Here is a 27355-nt window from a genome sequence, read left to right on the forward strand (position 1 = left end):
TTCCCTCTGAATCCTCTCATTCCCAGGGTCATATGGGCCTTTGTTTGGTATCCCTCAAGGTTCAAATCTCGGCCTTATCTGTTTTCTTCCAGAAACAGTTGGCTGTCATCCCGCAAGTCCAGACTTTCCTGAAAGGTGTTTTTTGTATTCAACCACCCTTTGTTTCTCCCATGGCACCGTGGGATCTCACTTTGGTCCTGAACTTTCTGCAATCAGAGTGGTTTGAACCTTTGCACCGGGTTGTTGGCCTTGGCCTCTGCAAGGCGTGTCTCGGAATTGTGGGCCTTATCCTGTAAGAGCCCTTACTTGGTGTTTCACGAGGATAGAGCGGAGCTCAGGACTCGTCCACAGTTTCTGCCTAAGGTTGTGTCGGCATTTCACATCAACCAGCCAATTGTGGTTCCTGTGTTGTCTGACACATCGACTGCCTCAAAATCCTTGGATGTCGTTCGGGCTTTGAAGGTGTATGTCAAGAGAACTGCTCATCACCAGAAATCTGATTCCCTGTTTGTTCTCTATGACACTACGAAGATTGGATGTCCTGCTTCAAAGCAGTCCATTGCTCGTTAAATCCGGATGACTATCCAACAGGCTTACTCTTCAGCAGCCTTGACGCTGCCGAGTTCTGTTCAGGCCCACTCCACAAGGTTGGTGGGTTCTTCCTGGTTCAGCTGCCCGTGGTGTCTCAACTTTGCAGTTATGCCGAGCTGCTACTTGGTCTGGTTCAAACACTTTTGTAAAGTTTTGCAGGGTCGATACCATGGCTACTGAGGACCTTCAGTATGGTCGCTCGGTTTTGCAGGGGTCCCTAGTTTCAAGTTGTGTATTGCGCTGCTATCCTCCTGTTATGTTGTGTGCTGGTTCGTATCTCTCCACTTTTTTATCTGTTTTCCTCCTCTCAAAGTATGTCCGTCTCCTCGGGCACAGTTTTCCTAGACTGAGCCTGCAGGAAAGGCATAGAGGGGAGGAGCCAGCACACTGAAGAATTTTTAAAGTGCCAGGCTCCAATGGACCCCATCTATACCCCATGGTAACTCTTACCATCCCAGTATCCCCTACGGACTAGGAGAAAAGGAATTACCGGTAGGTATTAAATTACTATTTTTGTATGTATAGTTTTAATTTGTGTCAAATGATACATGGAAAGCATTCAATGCAGAATAAATAGCTGGGCGTACACTATACAATTTTTTGGCAGATTATCTGCCATATCTCGGTGTTTGGAATAAAAATCTACTAATGGATGAGAGCAAATGAACATCGACCATTTGCTCCCAAACATTGAATGACAGGTTTTTCCATTTTCCAGTGTTTGGGAGCAAATGGTCATTTGCTCTCACTCATTACCAGATTTTCATTCCAACCAGTCAGATCTGGCAGATAATTGTATACTGTATGTCCAGTTTAAGCTAAACTGCAAGAAGTAAGGACACATTGGAATCAATATAGATAGCCATCCGTGTTCTGCATGGGTGGTCTTCTGTTTGCCGGCGGTCGGGCTCCCGGCGCTCAGTATACCGGCGCCGGGAGCCAGACAGCCGGCATACCGACAATTATTTTCCCTCGTGGGGGTCCACGACCCCCATAGAGGGAGAATAAAATAGTGTGGCGCGCGTAGCGCGCCACCGTGCCCGTAGCGTGGCGAGCGCAGCGAGCCCGCAAGGGGCTCATTTGCGCTCGCCAAGCTGTCGGTAAGCCGGCGGTCGGGCTCCCGGCGCCGGGATGCTGGTCGCCGGGAGCCCGACCGCCGGCCACCCGTAGTGAACCCGTTCTGCATTACCAATGAAATCCAGGATATTTAATAAACTAAAGCTGGACATACTGTACACTATACAATTATCTGGCAGAATACTGTATCTGCCAGATCTGGTTAGTTGGAATGATAATCTGGTAATGGAAGAGAGCAAATGACAGTCGACAATTTGCTCTTCAACACTAGAAAACGGACAAAACTGTTGTTCATACAAATTGGTTAAATCCGCGATTTAACCAATTTGAACAACAGGTTTTGTCCATTTTCCACTGTTTGGGGGCAAAAGGTGAATTGTCATTTGCTGTCCTCTATTACCAGATTTTCATTCCAACCAGCCAGATTTGGCAGATATTCTGCCAGATAACTGTATAGCGTCTGTCCAGCTTTAGAAATACCTCATGCCAGCAATTCTTTTTTTATTATTGAAACGTTTTTTAACAAACATTTAATTCTATTTAAACAGAATATAATGATCTCAATATAAGCACAGGGGGTGGGGGGAATTCAATTGCCGGTGAAAGGGGGAATTCAATTGCTGTTAATGAGGCGGCTGCCGCACATAGTCGGCGGGGCGAAAGCATTCGCTGACAATTGAGTCCTGCCCAGGTCTTATATGATCACAGACGTCCTTGGTGATGTCTAATATTATTATTACACTTGTGGAGATTATTATTCCCATATCATTAGTCATTTAATATAGTATTGTTTATTGAATAATGAAGTCCGGAATATATTTCTCGACAGTTAAAATTTTATGAAAAGTAAAAAAGGATTACTTTGTATCTATTGAAACTGTTATAATACCACAATAAAACTCCTAAATACAGTATAACTCCTTTACTCTCCAGAAGACTGTAAATAATATGTTATATTTATATATCTTGAATAATATTTTGTTCTAGCAATACTCGCTGATTACATTCCCTTAGTTCGGTAGACTAATTATATGTTGCAACTTCCATGGTGTTTAATTTCACCAATGACATGGAATTATGGAGTGTTGACATAAATATAATTTATTCAGTTAGTTTGCTTGAATCGTCTATTTTTATATCACAGTGTCTATTTGTACAGATATTTAAAGCTTTTGAATGCACAAGGAAAAAAAATATGAATAATGCTAATGTAATTAATTTTTTTCTGCCATATCCAAGGAAAAATGAAGCCAAAATGTGCATTAAAATAATCATGTGGGGGAACGCTCATTGGGCCTAATTCAGACCTGATCGTTGCTGTGCGTTTTCACACAGGTCTGTCCTGCCGCAGTGCGCCGGCGCATGCCAGACAGCCGATGGCCATCTCAGCCCAGCGATTGCCTCTGCCTGATTGACACGTAGAGGCGGGCGCTGGGCAGGAGGGGGATGGCCGCCGTTTTAGGGACGCGGCATGGGCAACGCAGGCGTGCCCGGACCGTGCTCAGGTAGGGAGCTACTCGTCAAGTACAAAAGCATCTCCGCTGTGCAATGCTTTTGTACTTGTGCGGGGAGGGGGGGGGGGGTAGGGACAGACATGCGGGCGGACTAGCCCTGTGCTGGGCGTCCCTTCGCATGTCTGAGTCACTGATCGTGGTCTGAATTAGGCCCTTTATCCTAATGCCGTTGTAATCAAACAAGCTGTTTGCAAACTGAATTGCATTGTATTACTGCAATAATAATTTGTAACACAGCGTAGCATCTGCCTGTGTTTGTACATGCATAGATTTATTTAATGTAAATGTATTATGAGTAAACAGTATTAACCAGAATTATATTTATTAATTTATTCAACTCAGCTTTATTTATTAGTGTGGTACAAATGAGTTAGGTAGAATATGCCAGCGGTCAGGATACCGTAGTGGCATCCCGATAGTCTGAATCTCGACAGGGGAAGTATAATCCTAACCCTCCTCTACACAGCCTAAACCTAACCCCCCCAGGCCACAGCCTAACCCTCCACCCGCAGCCCAAACCTAAAGCCCACCCCTCCCGCAGCTTACCTCTCCAGGCATCCGCGCGTGATCGTACCGGATCCCGGCAGCCTCCTGACACTATTCGGGATGCCGGTGTTGGCATTCCAAGTAGTGTCATGATCCCAGTGTTGGTATTTCGACTGCCAGGATCCCGACCGCCGGGATCTTGACCGGATCCTGTGCCAACAGCACATCAGTGCTAGACAAAGCAAATGCGTAATTGGTTGCTACTAGAGATGAGCGCCTGAAATTTTTCGGGTTTTGTGTTTTGGTTTTGGGTTCGGTTCCGCGGCCGTGTTTTGGGTTCGACCGCGTTTTGGCAAAACCTCACCGAATTTTTTTTGTCGGATTCGGGTGTGTTTTGGATTCGGGTGTTTTTTTTAAAAAACACTAAAAAACAGCTTAAATCATAGAATTTGGGGGTCATTTTGATCCCATATTATTATTAACCTCAAAAACCATAATTTCCACTCATTTTCAGTCTATTCTGAATACCTCACACCTCACAATATTATTTTTAGTCCTAAAATTTGCACCAAGGTCGCTGGATGACTAAGCTAAGCGACACTAGTGGCCGACACAAACACCTGGCCCATCTAGGAGTGGCACTGCAGTGTCACGCAGGATGTCCCTTCCAAAAAACCCTCCCCAATCAGCACATGACGCAAAGAAAAAAAGAGGCGCAATGAGGTAGCTGACTGTGTGAGTAAGATAAGCGACCCTAGTGGCCGGCACAAACACCGGGCCCATTTAGGAGTGGCACTGCAGTGTCACGCAGGATGTCCCTTCCAAAAAACCCTCCCTAATCAGCACATGACGCAAAGAAAAAAAGAGGCGCAATGAGGTAGCTGACTGTGTGAGTAAGATTAGCGACCCTAGTGGCCGACACAAACACCGGGCCCGTTTAGGAGTGGCACTGCAGTGTCACGCAGGATGTCCCTTCCAAAAAACCCTCCCCAATCAGCACATGACGCAAAGAAAAAAAGAGGCGCAATGAGGTAGCTGACTGTGTGAGTAAGATTAGCGACCCTAGTGGCCGACACAAACACCGGGCCCATTTAGGAGTGGCACTGCAGTGTCACGCAGGATGTCCCTTCCAAAAAACCCTCCCCAATCAGCACATGACGCAAAGAAAAAAAGAGGCGCAATGAGGTAGCTGACTGTGTGAGTAAGATTAGCGACCCTAGTGGCCGACACAAACACCGGGCCCATTTAGGAGTGGCACTGCAGTGTCACGCAGGATGTCCCTTCCAAAAAACCCTCCCCAATCAGCACATGACGCAAAGAAAAAAAGAGGCGCAATGAGGTAGCTGACTGTGTGAGTAAGATTAGCGACCCTAGTGGCCGACACAAACACCGGGCCCATTTAGGAGTGGCACTGCAGTGTCACGCAGGATGTCCCTTCCAAAAAACCCTCCCCAATCAGCACATGATGCAAAGAAAAAAAGAGGCGCAATGAGGTAGCTGACTGTGTGAGTAAGATTAGCGACCCTAGTGGCCGACACAAACACCGGGCCCATTTAGGAGTGGCACTGCAGTGTCACGCAGGATGTCCCTTCCAAAAAACCCTCCCCAATCAGCACATGACGCAAAGAAAAAAAGAGGCGCAATGAGGTAGCTGACTGTGTGAGTAAGATTAGCGACCCTAGTGGCCGACACAAACACCGGGCCCATTTAGGAGTGGCACTGCAGTGTCACGCAGGATGTCCCTTCCAAAAAACCCTCCCCAAACAGCACATGACGCAAAGAAAAATAAAAGAAAAAAGAGGTGCAAGATGGAATTGTCCTTGGGCCCTCCCACCCACCCTTATGTTGTATAAACAAAACAGGACATGCACACTTTAACCAACCCATCATTTCAGTGACAGGGTCTGCCACACGACTGTGACTGATATGACGGGTTGGTTTGGACCCCCCCCCAAAAAAGAAGCAATTAATCTCTCCTTGCACAAACTGGCTCTACAGAGGCAAGATGTCCACCTCATCATCACCCTCCGATATATCACCGTGTACATCCCCCTCCTCACAGATTATCAATTCGTCCCCACTGGAATCCACCATCTCAGCTCCCTGTGTACTTTGTGGAGGCAATTGCTGCTGGTCAATGTCTCCGCGGAGGAATTGATTATAATTCATTTTAATGAACATCATCTTCTCCACATTTTCTGGATGTAACCTCGTACGCCGATTGCTGACAAGGTGAGCGGCGGCACTAAACACTCTTTCGGAGTACACACTTGTGGGAGGGCAACTTAGGTAGAATAAAGCCAGTTTGTGCAATGGCCTCCAAATTGCCTCTTTTTCCTGCCAGTATAAGTATGGACTGTGTGACGTGCCTACTTGGATGCGGTCACTCATATAATCCTCCACCATTCTTTCAATGGTGAGAGAATCATATGCAGTGACAGTAGACGACATGTCCGTAATCGTTGTCAGGTCCTTCAGTCCGGACCAGATGTCAGCATCAGCAGTCGCTCCAGACTGCCCTGCATCACCGCCAGCGGGTGGGCTCGGAATTCTGAGCCTTTTCCTTGCACCCCCAGTTGCGGGAGAATGTGAAGGAGGAGATGTTGACAGGTCGCGTTCCGCTTGACTTGACAATTTTCTCACCAGCAGGTCTTTCAACCCCAGCAGACTTGTGTCTGCCGGAAAGAGAGATCCAAGGTAGGCTTTAAATCTAGGATCGAGCACGGTGGCCAAAATGTAGTGCTCTGATTTCAACAGATTGACCACCCGTGAATCCTTGTTAAGCGAATTAAGGGCTCCATCCACAAGTCCCACATGCCTAGCGGAATCGCTCCGTGTTAGCTCCTCCTTCAATGTCTCCAGCTTCTTCTGCAAAAGCCTGATGAGGGGAATGACCTGACTCAGGCTGGCAGTGTCTGAACTGACTTCACGTGTGGCAAGTTCAAAGGGCATCAGAACCTTGCACAACGTTGAAATCATTCTCCACTGCGCTTGAGACAGGTGCATTCCACCTCCTATATCGTGCTCAATTGTATAGGCTTGAATGGCCTTTTGCTGCTCCTCCAACCTCTGAAGCATATAGAGGGTTGAATTCCACCTCGTTACCACTTCTTGCTTCAGATGATGGCAGGGCAGGTTCAGTAGTTTTTGGTGGTGCTCCAGTCTTCTGTACGTGGTGCCTGTACGCCGAAAGTGTCCCGCAATTTTTCTGGCCACCGACAGCATCTCTTGCACGCCCCTGTCGTTTTTTAAATAATTCTGCACCACCAAATTCAAGGTATGTGCAAAACATGGGACATGCTGGAATTTGCCCATATTTAATGCACACACAATATTGCTGGCGTTGTCCGATGCCACAAATCCACAGGAGAGTCCAATTGGGGTAAGCCATTCCGCGATGATCTTCCTCAGTTGCCGTAAGAGGTTTTCAGCTGTGTGCGTATTCTGGAAACCGGTGATACAAAGCGTAGCCTGCCTAGGAAAGAGTTGGCGTTTGCGAGATGCTGCTACTGGTGCCGCCGCTGCTGTTCTTGCGGCGGGAGTCCATACATCTACCCAGTGGGCTGTCACAGTCATATAGTCCTGACCCTGCCCTGCTCCACTTGTCCACATGTCCGTGGTTAAGTGGACATTGGGTACAACTGCATTTTTTAGGACACTGGTGAGTCTTTTTCTGACGTCCGTGTACATTCTCGGTATCGCCTGCCTAGAGAAGTGGAACCTAGATGGTATTTGGTAACGGGGGCACACTGCCTCAATAAATTGTCTAGTTCCCTGTGAACTAACGGCGGATACCGGACGCACGTCTAACACCAACATAGTTGTCAAGGCCTCAGTTATCCGCTTTGCAGCAGGATGACTGCTGTGATATTTCATCTTCCTCGCAAAGGACTGTTGAACAGTCAATTGCTTACTGGAAGTAGTACAAGTGGGCTTACGACTTCCCCTCTGGGATGACCATCGACTCCCAGCAGCAACAACAGCAGCGCCAGCAGCAGTAGGCGTTACACGCAAGGATGCATCGGAGGAATCCCAGGCAGGAGAGGACTCGTCAGAATTGCCAGTGACATTGCCTGCAGGACTATTGGCATTCATGGGGAAGGAGGAAATTGACACTGAGGGAGTTGGTGGGGTGGTTTGCGTGAGCTTGGTTACAAGAGGAAGGGATTTACTGGTCAGTGGACTGCTTCCGCTGTCACCCAAAGTTTTTGAACTTGTCACTGACTTATTATGAATGCGCTGCAGGTGACGTATAAGGGAGGATGTTCCGAGGTGGTTAACGTCCTTACCCCTACTTATTACAGCTTGACAAAGGGAACACACGGCTTGACACCTGTTGTCCGCATTTCTGTTGAAATAGTTCCACACCGAAGAGCTGATTTTTTTGGTATTTTCACCAGGCATGTCAACGGCCATATTCCTCCCACGGACAACAGGTGTCTCCCCGGGTGCCTGACTTAAATAAACCACCTCACCATCAGAATCCTCCTGGTCAATTTCCTCCCCAGCGCCAGCAACACCCATATCCTCCTCATCCTGGTGTACTTCAACACTGACATCTTCAATCTGACTATCAGGAACTGGACTGCGGGTGCTCCTTCCAGCACTTGCAGGGGGCGTGCAAATGGTGGAAGGCGCATGCTCTTCACGTCCAGTGTTGGGAAGGTCAGGCATCGCAACCGACACAATTGGACTCTCCTTGTGGATTTGGGATTTCGAAGAACGCACAGTTCTTTGCGGTGCTACTGCTTTTGCCAGCTTGAGTCTTTTCATTTTTCTAGCGAGAGGCTGAGTGCCTCCATCCTCATGTGAAGCTGAACCACTAGCCATGAACATAGGCCAGGGCCTCAGCCGTTCCTTGCCACTCCGTGTGGTAAATGGCATATTGGCAAGTTTACGCTTCTCCTCCGACAATTTTATTTTAGGTTTTGGAGTCCTTTTTTTACTGATATTTGGTGTTTTGGATTTGACATGCTCTGTACTATGACATTGGGCATCGGCCTTGGCAGACGACGTTGCTGGCATTTCATCGTCTCGGCCATGACTAGTGGCAGCAGCTTCAGCACGAGGTGGAAGTGGATCTTGATCTTTCCCTAATTTTGGAACCTCAACATTTTTGTTCTCCATATTTTAATAGGCACAACTAAAAGGCACCTCAGGTAAACAATGGAGATGGATGGATACTAGTATACAATTATGGACGGACTGCCGAGTGCCGACACAGAGGTAGCCACAGCCGTGAACTACCGTACTGTACTGTGTCTGCTGCTAATATAGACTGGTTGATAAAGAGATGTCGTAGTATGTATGTATGAAGAAGAAAGAAAAAAAAACCACGGGTAGGTGGTATACAATTATGGACGGACTGCCGAGTGCCGACACAGAGGTAGCCACAGCCGTGAACTACCGTACTGTACTGTGTCTGCTGCTAATATAGACTGGTTGATAAAGAGATGTAGTAGTATGTATGTATAAAGAAGAAAGAAAAAAAAACCACGGGTAGGTGGTATACAATTATGGACGGACTGCCGAGTGCCGACACAGAGGTAGCCACAGCCGTGAACTACCGTACTGTACTGTGTCTGCTGCTAATATAGACTGGTTGATAAAGAGATGTCGTAGTATGTATGTATGAAGAAGAAAGAAAAAAAAACCACGGGTAGGTGGTATACAATTATGGACGGACTGCCGAGTGCCGACACAGAGGTAGCCACAGCCGTGAACTACCGTACTGTACTGTGTCTGCTGCTAATATAGACTGGTTGATAAAGAGATGTAGTAGTATGTATGTATAAAGAAGAAAGAAAAAAAAACCACGGGTAGGTGGTATACAATTATGGACGGACTGCCGAGTGCCGACACAGAGGTAGCCACAGCCGTGAACTGCCGTACTGTACTGTGTCTGCTGCTAATATAGACTGGTTGATAAAGAGATGTAGTAGTATGTATGTATAAAGAAGAAAGAAAAAAAAACCACGGGTAGGTGGTATACAATTATGGACGGACTGCCGAGTGCCGACACAGAGGTAGCCACAGCCGTGAACTACCGTACTGTACTGTGTCTGCTGCTAATATAGACTGGTTGATAAAGAGATGTCGTAGTATGTATGTATGAAGAAGAAAGAAAAAAAAACCACGGTTAGGTGGTATACAATTATGGACGGACTGCCGAGTGCCGACACAGAGGTAGCCACAGCCGTGAACTACCGTACTGTACTGTGTCTGCTGCTAATATAGACTGGTTGATAAAGAGATGTCGTAGTATGTATGTATGAAGAAGAAAGAAAAAAAAACCACGGGTAGGTGGTATACAATTATGGACGGACTGCCGAGTGCCGACACAGAGGTAGCCACAGCCGTGAACTACCGTACTGTACTGTGTCTGCTGCTAATATAGACTGGTTGATAAAGAGATGTCGTAGTATGTATGTATGAAGAAGAAAGAAAAAAAAACCACGGTTAGGTGGTATACAATTATGGACGGACTGCCGAGTGCCGACACAGAGGTAGCCACAGCCGTGAACTACCGTACTGTACTGTGTCTGCTGCTAATATAGACTGGTTGATAAAGAGATGTCGTAGTATGTATGTATAAAGAAGAAAGAAAAAAAACCACGGTTAGGTGGTATACAATTATGGACGGACTGCCGAGTGCCGACACAGAGGTAGCCACAGCCGTGAACTACCGTACTGTACTGTGTCTGCTGCTAATATAGACTGGTTGATAAAGAGATGTAGTAGTATGTATGTATAAAGAAGAAAGAAAAAAAAACCACGGGTAGGTGGTATACAATTATGGATGGACTGCCGAGTGCCGACACAGAGGTAGCTACAGCCGTGAACTACCGTACTGTGTCTGCTGCGACTGGATGATAAATAATGATATAAAAAATATATATATATCACTACTGCAGCCGGACAGGTATATATATTATATAATGACGGACCTGCTGGACACTGTCTGTCAGCAGAATGAGTTTTTTATAGAATAAAAAAAAAAACACCACACAAGTGAAGTCACACGACGAGTGTTTAACTTTTTCAGGCAATCACAATATAGTATACTACTAACTATACTGGTGGTCAGTGTGGTCAGGTCACTGGTCAGTCACACTGGCAGTGGCACTCCTGCAGCAAAAGTGTGCACTGTTTAATTTTAATATAATATGTACTCCTGGCTCCAGCTATAACCTATAACTGGCACTGCAGTGCTCCCCAGTCTCCCCCACAATTATAAGCTGTGTGAGCTGAGCACAGTCAGATATATAATATATACATAGATGATGCAGCACACTGGGCTGAGCAGTGCACACAGATATGGTATGTGACTGTCTTGTACTCCTGGCTCCTGCTATAACCTATAACTGGCACTGCAGTGCTCCCCAGTCTCCCCCACAATTATAAGCTGTGTGAGCTGAGCACAGTCAGATATATAATATATACATAGATGATGCAGGCATGCAGCACACTGGGCTGAGCAGTGCACACAGATATGGTATGTGACTGAGTCACTGTGTGTACCGTTTTTTTCAGGCAGAGAACGGATATATTAAATAAAACAACTGCACTGCTGGTGGTCACTGTGGTCAGTCACTAAACTCTGCACTCTCTTCTACAGTATCAGCCTCAGGTCAATCTCTCTCTCTCTCTCCTAATCTAAATGGAGAGGACGCCAGCCACGTCCTCTCCCTATCAATCTCAATGCACGTGTGAAAATGGCGGCGACGCGCGGCTCCTTATATAGAATCCGAGTCTCGCGAGAATCCGACAGCGTCATGATGACGTTCGGGCGCGCTCGGGTTAACCGAGCAAGGCGGGAAGATCCGAGTCGCTCGGACCCGTGAAAAAAAACATGAAGTTCGTGCGGGTTCGGATTCAGAGAAACCGAACCCGCTCATCTCTAGTTGCTACCATATTTTAATTGGTGAAATAAACTGGAGCTTCAAACATTATGATCCAGAGCACCGGCATGTTGGGAGGTTTTTCCCGTTCAGCACTGTCACCTACTACTTCATACACCATACAATGGGAGTTTACAGGGCAGGAAATAGGAATTACCCAAAACGTGCTGCATACTGTGCAACTCAAAATTATGATAGGGATCAGGTCACCATACCAGCAATAGGGATGGCGGCAGTTAGAATGTAGATGCCGGAACCCCAACACTGGTCAGAAGACCGGCTCTGGGACACCGACATAGATCAAAATGCTGATGCCGGAATTCCGATGGCTGGCATCCCAATTGTAAGTTTGCCGGGCTGGGCTAGGATCAGGCTGTGAGTGTGTGTGTGTGTGGGAGGGGGATTAGGGTTAGGCTGCGGGAGAATGGTTAGGGTTAGGCTGGGGGGGGGGTTAGGCTTAGGCACTACTGGGGAGGGTTAGGGTTAGGCTACGGGGGTGGGAGACAGGATTAGGCACCACTGAGAGGGTAAGGGTTAGGCTGCAGAGCGGGGAGGGTTATGGGAGTAGGTGGTTAGTGTTAGTATACTTACCAAACAGGTGTCGAGATCCTGCGCAACGGCATGCTGCGGTTGATATTTTGACCCCCGGCATCCCAAGCACCGGGATCCCGATACCATCCCTGAAAAGGTGGGTGACATGGGACCCATACTTACCCACTTTATGCACCTCTCTGGGAGATCCCAGATGGGAAGTTCAAAGTGGCTAGTGTGAGGGGAGTGTCCAATACACAAATTGCTAAATATCAATTCATCAAGTCACCACTCAGTCCACTTTGTTAGAGAAGTGGGCAGAAGCAGGAGGGTGACCTACTCATCCAGAAGTCTGGGAGGATAGCAGGAGTGTATCAATAAAGGGTGCATGGTGTGCAGTGCACATGGGCCCCTTCGTTCAAGAAGGGGGGAAACACTACGCACCCTCCACCTATTTCTTCAATATTTACTTAGTCCTGCAGGGCAGAAAATGGCACAGTGGCATTTTGCATGTGACAAAAATACAAAAAATGTCCCTTGAACCTACACACTGTGGAGGCAGAGATTTTGTGGACTGAACCAACTTGCAGAAGCAGCCTGACATCAGTGAGATCACAAGTCACTGCTTTTTGGACTGCATTTCATATTGGTTCAGTTTCCAAAATGTCTTCATCCATTGATTAACTTCATATGTTGCAGTTATCCATAATGTCCTATCAGATTTTGTCCTTTTATAGTGCAGTTTATAGGTGTACATGAATCCTTGTATAAATGCACTTTAATTCCATTTTCCAAAATCATAAGAGCATATTTTTGGCTATAACAAGACAAATTTACTAGCAGAAATGTGAAATATTGCAATTATCTCAAAATGTATATGTTTACCTGGGGGAGAAATTGCTGTCTTGAACAATGCACTCTCTCTTCTCAGGGATCCCTTTCCAAGTTTTAGGATCTGCTAAATCCACAAGTGCCTTAGCGTTGAGCAGCCCAAACCCAAACCGACTGTTTACCATGAGTCCCGCTCCATTCTTCTTCCATCCAGGATTATTGGACAGCGGGTCATACTCACTTGTCCAGGCTACCAAGTGTTGCATTTCCCTCCATGTGAGATTAGGACTTAAAGATAGAAAAAAAATTACAATTTTATGCATATACCTTTTGCACATTTTTGTTTGAACTTGTTGACCAAAAAAGTTCTCACAGTAAATATTTAATATAAAAATTACCAACATTTAAATTAGACTATGGGCCTTAGTCAGGTTTGATAGCGCACCAAATAAGCACACTAATGGGCAAAACCATGTGCACTGCAGGTGGGGCAAATGTAACATGTGCAGAGAGAGTTAGATTTGGGTAGGGTGTATTCAAACGGAAATCTAAATTGCATTGTCAAAATAAAGCAGCCAGTATTTACCCTGCACAAAAACAATATAACCCACCCCAAATCTAACTCTCTCTGCACATGTTACATCTGCCCCACCTGCAGTGCAACATGGTTTTGCCCATTAGTGTGCTTTTTTTGGTTGGCTAATAAACCTGAATAACCCCCTATGCCCAATGACACTTTCGTTTTAACAAATTACTGTAGTTACTTTTAGTACACTTTATAATTGTACATCAGAGTAGAACATTGGTTCTAAGCGCCCTACACATTAGGCGATGTGCCGCCGAGGTGCCCGACGGCCGATACGGCCGACCCGGCGGCGGGGGGGCAGTGACGGGGGAGTGAAGTTTCTTCACTCCCCCCGTCACCCGGCTCCATAGACGTGCAGGCAAATATGGACGATCTCGTCCATATTGGCCTGCATGCACAGCCGACATGTCACCAGCGATGAACGAGCGCGGGGCCTCGCATCGTTCATCGCTGGTGACTCCACACTGCACGATATGAACGTTATCTCGTTCATTTATGAACGAGATCGTTCATATCGTGCAGTGATATCGGCATGTGTGTAGGGCCTATAAGTTGTGATATTGGATAATCCGTTCCATTTTCAGGAAATCCATTCTGAATAGTTTAATTCTTGGTCCAAGAAAATACGTTGTTTAAAAGAACATGTTAATGGTATAGAAATTTTTCATATACATTTAAAAACAGCTTTATACTATTTTTTTTAAGCACAATTTACACAAAGTAGTTTGCTGATAAGAAACACAGAAATGTATAGACTCTTGAAATTGTAATTTGGTCAAATGTTTTATACATCTTAGACTTTTGGTGTATCTAGCAAAAGATAAGAAACAGATCAAAGGGCATCCTTACTTTTGTTCTAGAGCGAGAGCAAAGATCCCAGCAGCCAATGGTGCTGAAGCGGAGGTCCCTGTATGTGTTTCGGTGCAATCATTATGTAGATCAGCACTTACCTAAATATTGACCAACATGAGAAAGTACACAAATCACTGAAAATTCTTTCTTTTTTCCCCCCCTTTAATACCACTAATAACAAATTTAACTTCAGCTTACTGGGTACTGGGGGTCAGCCATCTTGGAGTGCTTAGACTGCAGACTTTGGACCGGATTCAGAGTTGTACACAAACCCGAGGGTTTGAGTACAATGCTGCTGGTGGGTGGAATGTACATGTGCAAACTATGCACAACTCCAGATTTCCAAATGTGTCAGTGACCTTCAATGTGTTACATTAGTTTTTTCCATATTTTTTTTTCATTCTACATTTCACTTTCAGCCATAGTTGCCTACCCTCCCTCATTTTGCAGGAGACTCCCCGAAATAGTAGCAATCTCCCTGACTCCCTGAATAGTCCAACAATCTCCCTGATTGCACCTTACCTCCATTATGTAGCTATTACATTCTTGGAGAAAAAAAGAAATCAGAGATATACAGTATACATTCAAATGGGGTCATCAGTGCCATTTCCCTGCATTGGTTATAAGACACAATGATCCCTATGACTACATGCATTTTAAATAAGGTAACGTACAGTATATGGAACAAACACAAACAAATCCTGCAAAATATCAGTGTCTTTTCTTTAGCCAGTAGTATATAAATAAATAATAAGAAAAGCGCAGGTAAATGGTAAAAACAATATTTTACTTTTATTTACTTCCCCTTTCTCAAAAGGGCATAATGTTTAAAATTTTACACAGTATATATAGATGGATAAGCATCAGTCGGCCGGCACAATATACACAATTAGAACAATGCACAATTAGAACAATTAGAACACAATTAAAAAACAAACCAAATCCAGCAGTAGAATTTATGTGTCACGATCCGGGTATCTGGACGCCATTTCTTACCCATCAGATGCCTCCTAAGGCTGGCTCAGCGCTCCAGGACCGGATCCCATCTGTTATCCTAATGTTCACATTCCTGCATCCTCTCCTGTCTCTCTGAGACGCTGTCACAGTAACGCCTTATTACATCTGGCATGGCGTCTCCCGCGGCCTCCGCCGCCGTCCCTGAGCTTCTGCATGCAGAGTGTCAGAGTGGCGATTACGTCAGCCGCGGCCTCCGCTGTGTCCGCGTGGTTGGATGTGCACTTGTCAGCCTGGCGTCTCCTGTCTCCAGTGGCCGGCGCCGCCATTACTGTTTTCATTACCACATGGATTACAAACCAAACTTCCCTCCAAGTGTCTGCATGGGCGCAGCCATCTTGGATTCTGTCAGCTGATCATTTCCTCCAATCTGTTGTCAGTATTGTTAATCTGCATAATTGCCTAGCCAATCCCTTCCTTGCTGCAGGTATAAATACACTGTGCCTGAGCAAGGAAGGCGTCAGTGCTTTGGTTGTCAAACCTAGTTCCTGTTTGTCTCTCTCCTGTGATTGTCTTCCAGGTTCCAGCTCCTGTCTCAAGACTTCCACCATAGAGACCCGCACCAGCATTCCACCTGCGGTGTAGCCTGACTCTCCAATCCATTGTGGATTCATCTGTTTCCAGCTACAACATTACCTGCTTCCAGCTCAGCTTCCAGCAGAGTACAGCTTTCCTTAAAGGGCCGGTGTCCTTTCTACACTTTACCACTCTCCACCGGTATTATTATTTCTCCGCTCTCAAGTTCTACATTTCAGTTCATATTTCATCGCTCCCAAGTTCATTTATTATTTAACTGGTTCCAGCCAGTATCCACTCCGTGCTAACAACAGTCTGGTTCCAGCCAGTATCCACAGCAGCTGTTTTACCTTCAGCAACCCAGCTTTTCCTGGAACACCAGCTGGCACAATCCTGGGTTATCTCCATTGCTACAGTCGGGCCTGGTAAGGACTTTCCATCTAGAAGATCATAAGAACTATCTCACACTACCAGTGCCCTGTGGCTCCTGCCATCCTGTAGTACCCAGGAACTGTATTTATTATTTGCTGACTTTTACGTTTTCTTTTACTGCTGCTGTGTTGCAGAGTTGTCATAATAAACATCATTGACTTTTATCCAAGTTGTCATGGTCACGCCTTCGGGCAGTTATTATTCATGTTACTTACATGTCCAGGGGTCTGATACAACCTCCCAGGTTCCGGTACATCTCAGCCCCTACAACTGAGGCTGCCTCCCGTCAGCTCAGGCCCTCAGTTGTGACAGTAAGCACTGACCTAATGAATCCAGCCGGAGACCAGGATCAAGCGGCCAGGCCGATGCAAGAACTGGCAGCCCGACTAGAACATCAGGAGGCTGCACAGGGCCAAATCATCCGCTGTCTCCAGGATCTCTCTACTCGGCTGGATGGGATTCAGACAACTCTCCGTGGATCAGGCGCATCTGGTGCGTCAACCACAGTGACTCCAGCTATAACCCCACCCACCTTACCCATTTCTGCTCCACGTCTTCATCTTCCAACGCCAGCAAAATTTGACGGATCTCCAAGATTCTGCAGGGGATTTCTCAACCAGTGTGAGATTCAGTTTGAGCTACAACCTGGCAATTTTCCCAGTGACCGTACAAAAATTGCCTACATCATCTCTCTTCTCAGTGGCTCCGCCCTTGACTGGGCATCACCGTTATGGGAGAGGTCCGACACCCTGCTATCTTCTTACACTGCATTTGTGTCAACATTCAGGCGCATCTTCGACGAGCCAGGCCGGGTAACCTCAGCTTCATCCGAGATTCTCCGTTTACGCCAGGGGTCACGTACTGTAGGACAATATCTGATACAGTTCCAGATCCTGGCATCCGAACTGGCATGGAACGACGAGGCCCTGTATGCTGCATTCTGGCATGGCTTATCTGAGCTTATTAAAGATGAGTTAGCTACCAGAGACTTACCTTCTAAGTTAGATGAGCTAATCTCACTCTGCACGAAAGTTGATTTACGTTTCAGAGAGAGAGCAACTGAGCGTGGAAGATCATCTGCTCCAAAATCTTCTGCTCCTCCTCCTCGTCAGCTGTCACCATCTAAAGATGAGCCCATGCAAATTGGCCGTTCCCGTTTAACTCCTGCTGAGCGCCGAAGACGTCTCTCTGAGTCTCTTTGTCTTTACTGTGCAGCTCCGTCTCACACCATCAATGCCTGTCCCGAACGTCCGGGAAAACTCCAAACCCTAGCTCGCCCAGGAGAGGGCCGGCTAGGAGTAATGATCTCCTCTCCATCTCCTCATGATTGTAATCTCCCAGTCTCGCTTCAAGTTGCTCAACGTTATCGGAACGTCATTGCCCTCCTTGATTCCGGAGCAGCTGGGAACTTTATTACTGAAGCCTATGTTAAACGGTGGTCCCTACCCACCGAGAGACTTCCTTCCTCCTTTTCCTTAACTGCCGTGGATGGCAGTAAAATTTTTGATACTGTTATTGCTCTAAGGACTCTACCAGTTCGTCTGAGAGTGGGAGTTCTTCATTCCGAACTTATTTCACTTTTAGTGATTCCAAGAGCCACACATCCTGTGGTCCTGGGCCTTCCATGGCTCCGTCTTCACAATCCTACAATTGATTGGACGACTACGCAAATCCTGGCATGGGGTTCCTCCTGTGCAGAGACATGTTTGTTTAAAGTATTGCCTGTCTGTTCTTCCTCCCCCAGGTCGTCTGATGTTCCACCTCCTCCATATCAAGATTTCACGGATGTGTTCAGTAAAGCTTCTGCTGATATCCTTCCTCCTCATAGAGAATGGGACTGCCCGATTGATCTCGTTCCAGGGAAGGTTCCACCTCGAGGCCGAACTTATCCGTTGTCTCTGCCTGAGACGCATTCTATGGAGGAATACATTAAAGAGAACCTAGCAAAGGGGTTCATTCGACCTTCTTCTTCCCCAGCCGGCGCAGGCTTCTTTTTTGTAAAAAAGAAAGATGGTGGTCTGCGGCCGTGCATCGACTACAGAGGTTTGAACGACATTACCATCAAGAACCGTTATCCTTTACCCCTGATTACTGAGCTCTTTGACAGAGTTAGCGGAGCTACCATCTTTACAAAGCTGGACTTGCGAGGTGCATACAATCTCATCCGGATCCGTGAGGGTGACGAGTGGAAGACCGCCTTTAACACCCGTGACGGACATTATGAGTACCTCGTCATGCCCTTCGGATTGAGCAATGCTCCAGCTGTCTTCCAGCATTTTGTCAATGAGATCTTCAGAGACATTCTATACCGTCATGTCGTGGTCTATCTAGACGATATCCTCATTTTTGCCAACGATTTAGAGGAACATCGTTTTTGGGTTAAAGAGGTTCTGTCCCGTCTCCGTGTCAATCATCTCTATTGCAAATTAGAAAAATGCGTCTTTGAAGTCAAGTCCATTCCGTTTCTAGGGTACATTGTGTCCGGTTCCGGACTAGAGATGGATCCTGAGAAACTACAAGCAATCCAAAATTGTCCGGTACCCTTAACCCTCAAAGGGGTCCAGAGGTTCTTAGGGTTCGCCAACTATTACCGAAAGTTTATACGAGACTTTTCCACCATTGTGGCGCCTATTACTGCTTTCACTAAGAAGGGTGCTAACCCGTCCAAGTGGTCTGAAGAAGCCATGCAAGCATTTCATCTTTTAAAACAAAGGTTCATCTCTGCGCCTGTTCTGAAACAGCCTGACATCGACTCTCCTTTCATCTTAGAGGTGGATGCCTCCTCCGTTGGAGTAGGAGCGGTGTTATCTCAGAGGGCTAAAGATGGCCATTTACACCCTTGCAGTTTCTTCTCCCGGAAGTTCTCCCCAGCTGAGCGCAACTATGCCATTGGCGACCAGGAGTTGCTAGCCATCAAGCTCGCTCTAGAAGAGTGGAGGTATCTGTTGGAGGGAGCTTCTCATTCAATCACCATACTTACAGACCACAAGAACCTTTTATACCTGAAGGGCGCACAATGTCTCAACCCTCGTCAGGCCAGATGGGCACTTTTCTTTTCCAGGTTCGACTTTAAACTCCAGTTCTGTCCGGGCTCTCAGAATCGCAAGGCCGATGCCCTTTCCCGCTCATGGGAGCAAGAAAATGAGTCAGAGTCTTCAGACAAGCATCCTATTATAAATCCGTTGGCATTCTCCACGGTAGGGATGGACTCTACGCCACGGTAGGGATGGACTCTCAGGGAAAAGTTTTGTGAAGCCGATGCTAAGGAAGAAGCTCATGCATTGGGCCCATGCTTCCCGTTTTGCCGGACATACAGGTATCCAAAAAACCCTGGAGTTTATCTCTAGGTCCTATTGGTGGCCAACTCTGAAAAAGGACGTCTTGGAGTTTATTGCATCTTGCCCAAAGTGTGCCCAACATAAAGTATCCTGCCAGTCGCCTGCGGGGCAACTGGTTCCACTATCCGTTCCCCGTCGACCATGGACCCACTTGTCGATGGATTTCATTACAGACTTACCCATGTGCAACAAGTTCAATACCATCTGGGTGGTAGTTGACCGGTTCACCAAGATGGCACACTTCATTCCTCTCACCGGTCTTCCGTCAGCTTCCAAGTTGGCTCAAGTATTCATACAAGAGATCTTCCGACTCCACGGTCTTCCTGAAGAAATTATCTCAGATCGAGGAGTTCAATTCACAGCCAAATTCTGGCGAAGTTTATGTCAAGTCCTCCAAGTCAAGCTAAAGTTTTCCACGGCTTACCATCCTCAGACCAATGGTCAAACCGAGAGGGTGAATCAGGACTTGGAGGCCTTCCTCCGCATCTATGTGTCCTCCTCTCAAGATGACTGGGTTCAATTACTTCCCTGGGCCGAGTTCTGTCATAACAACCAGTATCATTCTTCATCTGCTTCAACACCATTCTTCACTAACTTTGGATTCCACCCTAAAGTCCCTGAGTTCCAACCGATTCCAGCAACTTCTGTTCCCGCAGTGGATATCACCTTGCATCAGTTTGCCAATATCTGGAAGAGCGTACGATCAGCTCTGCTCAAGGCATCGTTCAGGTACAAGAAGTTTGCGGATAAGAAGCGTCGAGCAGTTCCTGCTCTCAAGGTGGGTGATCGGGTATGGTTATCCACGAAGAATTTGAGGTTAAGAGTTCCCAGTATGAAGTTTGCACCTCGCTATATCGGTCCTTTCAAAATTGAACAAGTCATCAATCCTGTTGCTTACAGACTCCAGTTGCCTCCCTTCTTAAAAATACCCAGGACATTCCATGTTTCCCTGTTGAAACCGCTGATCTTGAATCGGTTTCATTCCTCACTTCCTCCAACTCCGAAAGTCCAAACTCAACGAGGCGTTGAGTATGAAGTGGCCAAGATCCTGGACTCACGTCACCGTTACGGTCAACTATAGTATCTTATTGACTGGAAGGGTTACGGCCCTGAGGAACGTTCATGGACCAATGCTTCTGATGTCCATGCTCCTGCCTTGGTCCGGAGATTCCATTCCAAGTTTCCTCAAAAGCCAAAGAAGTGTCCTGGGGCCACTCCTAAAGGGGGGGGTGCTGTCACGATCCGGGTATCTGGACGCCATTTCTTACCCATCAGATGCCTCCTAAGGCTGGCTCAGCGCTCCAGGACCGGATCCCATCTGTTATCCTAATGTTCACATTCCTGCATCCTCTCCTGTCTCTCTGAGACGCTGTCACAGTAACGCCTTATTACATCTGGCATGGCGTCTCCCGCGGCCTCCGCCGCCGTCCCTGAGCTTCTGCATGCAGAGTGTCAGAGTGGCGATTACGTCAGCCGCGGCCTCCGCTGTGTCCGCGTGGTTGGATGTGCACTTGTCAGCCTGGCGTCTCCTGTCTCCAGTGGCCGGCGCCGCCATTACTGTTTTCATTACCACATGGATTACAAACCAAACTTCCCTCCAAGTGTCTGCATGGGCGCAGCCATCTTGGATTCTGTCAGCTGATCATTTCCTCCAATCTGTTGTCAGTATTGTTAATCTGCATAATTGCCTAGCCAATCCCTTCCTTGCTGCAGGTATAAATACACTGTGCCTGAGCAAGGAAGGCGTCAGTGCTTTGGTTGTCAAACCTAGTTCCTGTTTGTCTCTCTCCTGTGACTGTCTTCCAGGTTCCAGCTCCTGTCTCAAGACTTCCACCATAGAGACCCGCACCAGCATTCCACCTGCGGTGTAGCCTGACTCTCCAATCCATTGTGGATTCATCTGTTTCCAGCTACAACATTACCTGCTTCCAGCTCAGCTTCCAGCAGAGTACAGCTTTCCTTAAAGGGCCGGTGTCCTTTCTACACTTTACCACTCTCCACCGGTATTATTATTTCTCCGCTCTCAAGTTCTACATTTCAGTTCATATTTCATCGCTCCCAAGTTCATTTATTATTTAACTGGTTCCAGCCAGTATCCACTCCGTGCTAACAACAGTCTGGTTCCAGCCAGTATCCACAGCAGCTGTTTTACCTTCAGCAACCCAGCTTTTCCTGGAACACCAGCTGGCACAATCCTGGGTTATCTCCATTGCTACAGTCGGGCCTGGTAAGGACTTTCCATCTAGAAGATCATAAGAACTATCTCACACTACCAGTGCCCTGTGGCTCCTGCCATCCTGTAGTACCCAGGAACTGTATTTATTATTTGCTGACTTTTACGTTTTCTTTTACTGCTGCTGTGTTGCGGAGTTGTCATAATAAACATCATTGACTTTTATCCAAGTTGTCGTGGTCACGCCTTCGGGCAGTTATTATTCATGTTACTTACATGTCCAGGGGTCTGATACAACCTCCCAGGTTCCGGTACATCTCAGCCCCTACAACTGAGGCTGCCTCCCGTCAGCTCAGGCCCTCAGTTGTGACATTATGGATTACTGCTCATTGGTTAAAAGCTATTATCAGGAAATATATGTTAAGTCCAAAGTTTTTATTAATTCAACATATAACAGTTATATACAGTAGAGACTGTTATATTTCAGCTGTAGCAGCAAAGAATACTTTTCCACAATTGAGCTATTATCCAAAGTTTTGAGCAGCTAGCGAATTTTTAATAATATAGTAGTTGGGAGAAATATATATATATATAGTTGTATTTACCACTTTCTTGGAATCCTAAAGATCACTGTCCACGCGGCCACTGGTGCTGATTACCTTTTCCTGTGACCATATCCAGAGGAATATATGTTCAATGATTATATGAAAGCCTCCACTTGCACTCCTTGTTTCAATACATTGTATCCATTTTGGGGCAAATGCACCGCTGCCAATGAAGTGCTATGCTCCTGTTGCTGAAATACCTGCTCAGAAGAAATTGACACTGGCAGAGATGATCTCCTGCTCCCACTGTCTGCTGTGTGTTATGCTGCTTCAAGGGTAAGGGTCTGTTAATAATTAATGCTGGGATGCTCCTGCTGTGAGCCGCTGCAGAGCGCACTTTGTTCTTAATGTCAGCTCCGTCTCTCCATTATGCCACGGCTTTGCTCTCCTTACACAGCCGGCCATTTCTTTCTCCACAAATAGTATGGTGATGCGTTTCCACGCCTAAGCAATAGTCAGCGGCTTTCTCAGACCAAGATTCCTGGTACATCCTGTGTTCCTTTTTTAAAAAGGAACAAGACCTCTCACACAAGTGCAATCTATTATGCATTCCACACCTCATTTTTATATGGTTTGGATCGCATAATCAAAACTTTGGACTAAACATGCATTTGCTGGTAATTGCTTTTAACCAATGAGCAGTAATCCATAAATTCTACTGCTGGATTTGGTTTGTTTTTTAATTGTGTTCTAATTGTTATAATTATAACAAATAAAGGTTTGAAATATCTCAGTTTCTATGTAATGAGTCTATATAATATATTAGTTTCACCTTTTAAGGTGAATTACTGAAATAAATGAACTTTTGCACGATATTCTAATTTTCTGAGTTTCACCTGTATATTCCTTAACACGTAGATCTTACTAACTTTGGGGCTCATTTACATTTTCATGACACGCTTCTCAGATGCAACAGCACACATCAATGCTGATAGGTGTTACTTTCCTAATCTCCCTGAAATGCTTTTTCAAAAGTAGGCAAGTATGCTTTAAGCTCACAGGAGATGACTAAACAAAAATGTCTTTGAACTTCCACTACCTGTTATTTCCTGTAGGCCTATATCCCCTTACTCAAGCTTGCATTCTAATTCAATTTCATAACTATCTACTTTCTTCAACCCTTCCCTCCATGAACACCAGGATTCCCTCTTTATAACACAGTATGCTTCCATTATCATTCTACTGGGCTATTTATTTATTTATTTATTTATTTATGTATTTCTACTGTGTGTGAAACTTTTCCTAAGTATGAGCAACTCCCTGTTCATTTTATCATTTGGTAAACGGTTATACTTTCACTTAAAAAAGTAAAAAAATATATTACCAAACAAGTTATAAGAAAAATTGTAATTAAATTTTTTTTATGGGGTTGAACCTAGTATCTGTTTTTAAGCCTAGATAGTCATATAGAGAAACAAAACAATTTTATGTATACACTACCTGACTTGTACAGGGATTTGCTGGGGATACATATGGTTGACTTATGTACAATAACCTATGGGGTTTATACCCTTGGTGCTAGCACTGGGCCAAAAAGACACTGACAAAGGAAACTAAACACACTTTTTTGTTTTTTAAGAAACAAGTATTTTACTGACTACAATATACTGTATAAGCCTGAGTAGAACACTCTTCCATATAAATATTCCATAGGTTGCATTTTACACAATGACAGTGTTCTCTCCACTTACTATTCTCTGATCGGTGTAATCTCCACTGCTGTACGCTGTGGCCAGTGTGGAGGAACATTTCTCAGCATACCAGGGAGAGCGTCCTTGCTGGGAGGCGCTGCTGATAGAGATAGTGTATATGCTGTCCGTGTACCCATCACAGTCACAGTTATCACCTTGCCGGCCTCCATTACCAGATGCCCAGACGTAGATAGAACCTTTTCCATTCCGCCCCTTTTAATATAAGTATTACATCATTAATGGCTTATTCATGACTGGTATATAAAGTTGTTTGTTTTTTAAACTACCTACTATACCACAATCTATTACAGCTAATTTCTGATCTCCAGATGGTGGAGGAATCCATGTTTTGCAGCGTATTCATTTCCTAGGAGCCAGTGACATTACTTTTTCACCAACTGACTAATATTAATCAGCAATTGACTTTATGAGGTAGCAGTTCCGAGTGTATTTAGAGACTACATTCTCATGAATATTCATTCAACACAAGATTGATGCCTTTACTGTGTGTGTGTGTGTGTGTGTGTGTGTGTGTGTGTGTGTGTGTGTGTGTGTGTGTGTGGGTGACAGATACACTTTAAAGTTAAACTTATTATTGCATAACCAGTACTTAATGGTAATAATTTGAATGAGTTATCCCTAACCAATTTGATGTCATAGATAAGATTTTGGCTGGTACTCCCTAGCACCGCTGCTAGTTCCACCTGTGACCCAGTGTCAAAGTCCGGGGTCTTACTGTCTGGGTTCCGGGGTCTCCCTGTCCTGGTCATGGCAGTGCTGCAGCAGCGGGCAGCTGGTTGCTGCTCTGTGTGAGGGGCTGCAGTGAGACTGATGGAGGCTGTGGGTGTGGGCATTGGAGCTCAATGAGTAAGGACTCAACAGGGAAAAGGAGCCTTCTCTTATATGTCCGCAGTTATGGGAGCCGACATGTTGGAGACCAGTGCATGCAGTGTAGCCAATAGCAGTGCTTCCTGTAAGTTCTCAGCCAATCCCAGTATGCTTCCCCTTTTAAAAAGGGTTGAATTAGAATCAAACACTGCCAGTGCTTTATGTTGCTCTTCATAGAAGGTGCTACTGCTCGGTGCTCTTGTGGGCGTCCCGATTGCTCGGTGCTTTGAGTCCCTGGAAGTCTCCTGCCTTGCTCACCTGCATGTTACTCCGCTTCTCTCCACGCTTTGATCCAGAGTCCAGCATCGGTGCCGCTTTCTGCAGCTGCCAGCTCACCAGGAGGAATCTGCAGGTAATCCTGAGCTGTTGGTGGTTCTTCGAGATCTCTGCCCAGTTGCCAAAAATCCAGTTTCCAAAGTCTGAGTCACGTCTTCAGCCACGTTTTCAAAGAATCCAGTTACAAAGTCAGAGTTCTTCTGTCACATCTTCCAAGAATCCAGTTACAAAGTCTCAGTTCTTCAGTCACGTTTTCGAAGAATCTAGTTTCCAACTCCGAGTTCTTCAGTCTCATTTTCCAAGTACCCAGATCTCTTAATTCTGGTCTTTGACCAGCAGCAACTCAGCCTCCAGTCTTCACAGTTATTGTCTGTGAAGTCAGTTATCTTCTTGCTACAGTAACCATGCTCCCTAACCTCACAGCAACAGTTATTTCTTATCCAGTTGTCATAGTGTGCCTTTCCTTCTACCCTGGGAGTCCATGAGAAGGAACTATCCAACCTGTACGTCTTCTTCCATCAATGGCCTCTGCCACCTCCAATCAAACCCATTTATGGGATACCACATTCCAGTCTGACCTGACACCCAGCACCCAGTGGCACAGAACACAGCAGCAGCCAGCAACATCCATAACCTCTCACCTATAGCAATCATTTTGATGCCCTATGTCAGCAAGATTATTGGTGCATCCATATTTGAAATAGGGACAGTGTGTGCCGTAGGCATGTGGACCAAAAATAGGCGTGTTCTTGCTGGGAAGAGGTGTGGCCACACTAGTGCAATGTTATTCACATTATATAACACCATATCGCTCCTTGTTGATGGTACACCACACATTTAGGGGGAATTAGAGGCTTGTCTTCCCCTAACAAAACCAACCTTACCAATCAAATTTAGCAATATAGGTTTTCCATAAATGATTACATTTGTGTCTAATAGTGAGCTATGCCTAAAATTAAATGATCTTTCTAAATCTTTTCCTGAGTTTGGAACTGTAATTATTATGACCTTGAGCAATTGGAACAAGCCCTGAGAGGCCACTACAATACATTTAAGGAGAGAGGTATCAAACCTTTGAGAGAGATATTTGGAGAAGTTGAGCACAGCAACTTATCAGGTTATAGCTACATTATCATTCATCTAGCACAGGCCAGGAAATGACGGAAATTCTATACATAATATGTAGAGCTACAAACCTTCCTCTATGTGAGAACACGAATAAATCACAGTGGTCTGATTCTGAGTCTAACACCGAAGCGTCTATTGCCTGTCGCCCATCTGTGGCTATACAAAGGCTGCTACAAGCTCCTCCTCTCTTGTATATCCCTCCGGCAGAATGCGCAAGGACTGAGATGCCCACTGTTAGCGTCTATGTAAACTGTAATACCAATTGCTGCACCTTTAAAACACCGCCATCAGTCCCACCATCCCTATGGCAGGTACAGTTTGTCCATCTGACCACGGCCTCCTATGCCTGCAGCTGTGCATCTGGGAACGCAGTCACACACCCACAACACGCCCACTGAGCAGACCATATGTGCATGCACTACTAGCCACCTCCCAGTCACCGCCTAGAACCACTCATCACTTTTCCGCACCATTTCTTATACTGTATGTCTCCATCAGTACAGCGACTTTGTGCACACACTGTGTAACGCAGGCGCTATACCAGTCTTTCTACGTGTTTGCACAGTCGGTAGAATACTATACATAAACATCAGAATGCGTGCTGCCCTGAGTTAGGCCCAGTGTAGGCAGGAAAGGCAGGAAAGACAGACTAGCGAGGAGATGTATCAAACCTTCTACAGAGTAGGGAAGTGGAGAAGTTGCCTATAGTAACCATTCAGCTTCTACCTATCATTTTATAGAATGCAGTTGATAAAGGCTAGCTAGAAGATGATTGGTTTCTTCCGTCTTTAGAAGGTGTGATACATTTCCCCTAGAATCTAGAAACACTATTAGTAACACACATGACACCTGATGCAGATTACAAAGCTACGTGGCTGCAGATTTTCCCACTTTGTGAGGTCGGAAATAAATCTGTATAAGGGCC

The 27355-nt window shown here is 45.8% G+C and overlaps 1 protein-coding gene across 1 annotated transcript in view; it reads right to left on the reverse strand.

Annotated features, from left to right (window-relative positions):
- PCSK1 (proprotein convertase subtilisin/kexin type 1) overlaps window positions 1–27355 on the reverse strand; it is a 127347-nt gene that overhangs the window by 41593 nt on the left and 58399 nt on the right. Inside the window, exons 8-10 of the mRNA XM_063964045.1 lie at window positions 24139–24351; window positions 14367–14467; window positions 12986–13219 (exon numbers count right to left, since the gene is read on the reverse strand). Of these exons, the coding sequence (XP_063820115.1) occupies window positions 12986–13219; window positions 14367–14467; window positions 24139–24351 (548 nt within the window). The remainder of the gene's footprint in view (window positions 1–12985; window positions 13220–14366; window positions 14468–24138; window positions 24352–27355) is intronic.

The sequence above is a fragment of the Pseudophryne corroboree genome, chromosome 1 (assembly GCF_028390025.1).
Source record: "Pseudophryne corroboree isolate aPseCor3 chromosome 1, aPseCor3.hap2, whole genome shotgun sequence".
NCBI classification, from domain to species: Eukaryota; Metazoa; Chordata; class Amphibia; order Anura; family Myobatrachidae; genus Pseudophryne; species Pseudophryne corroboree.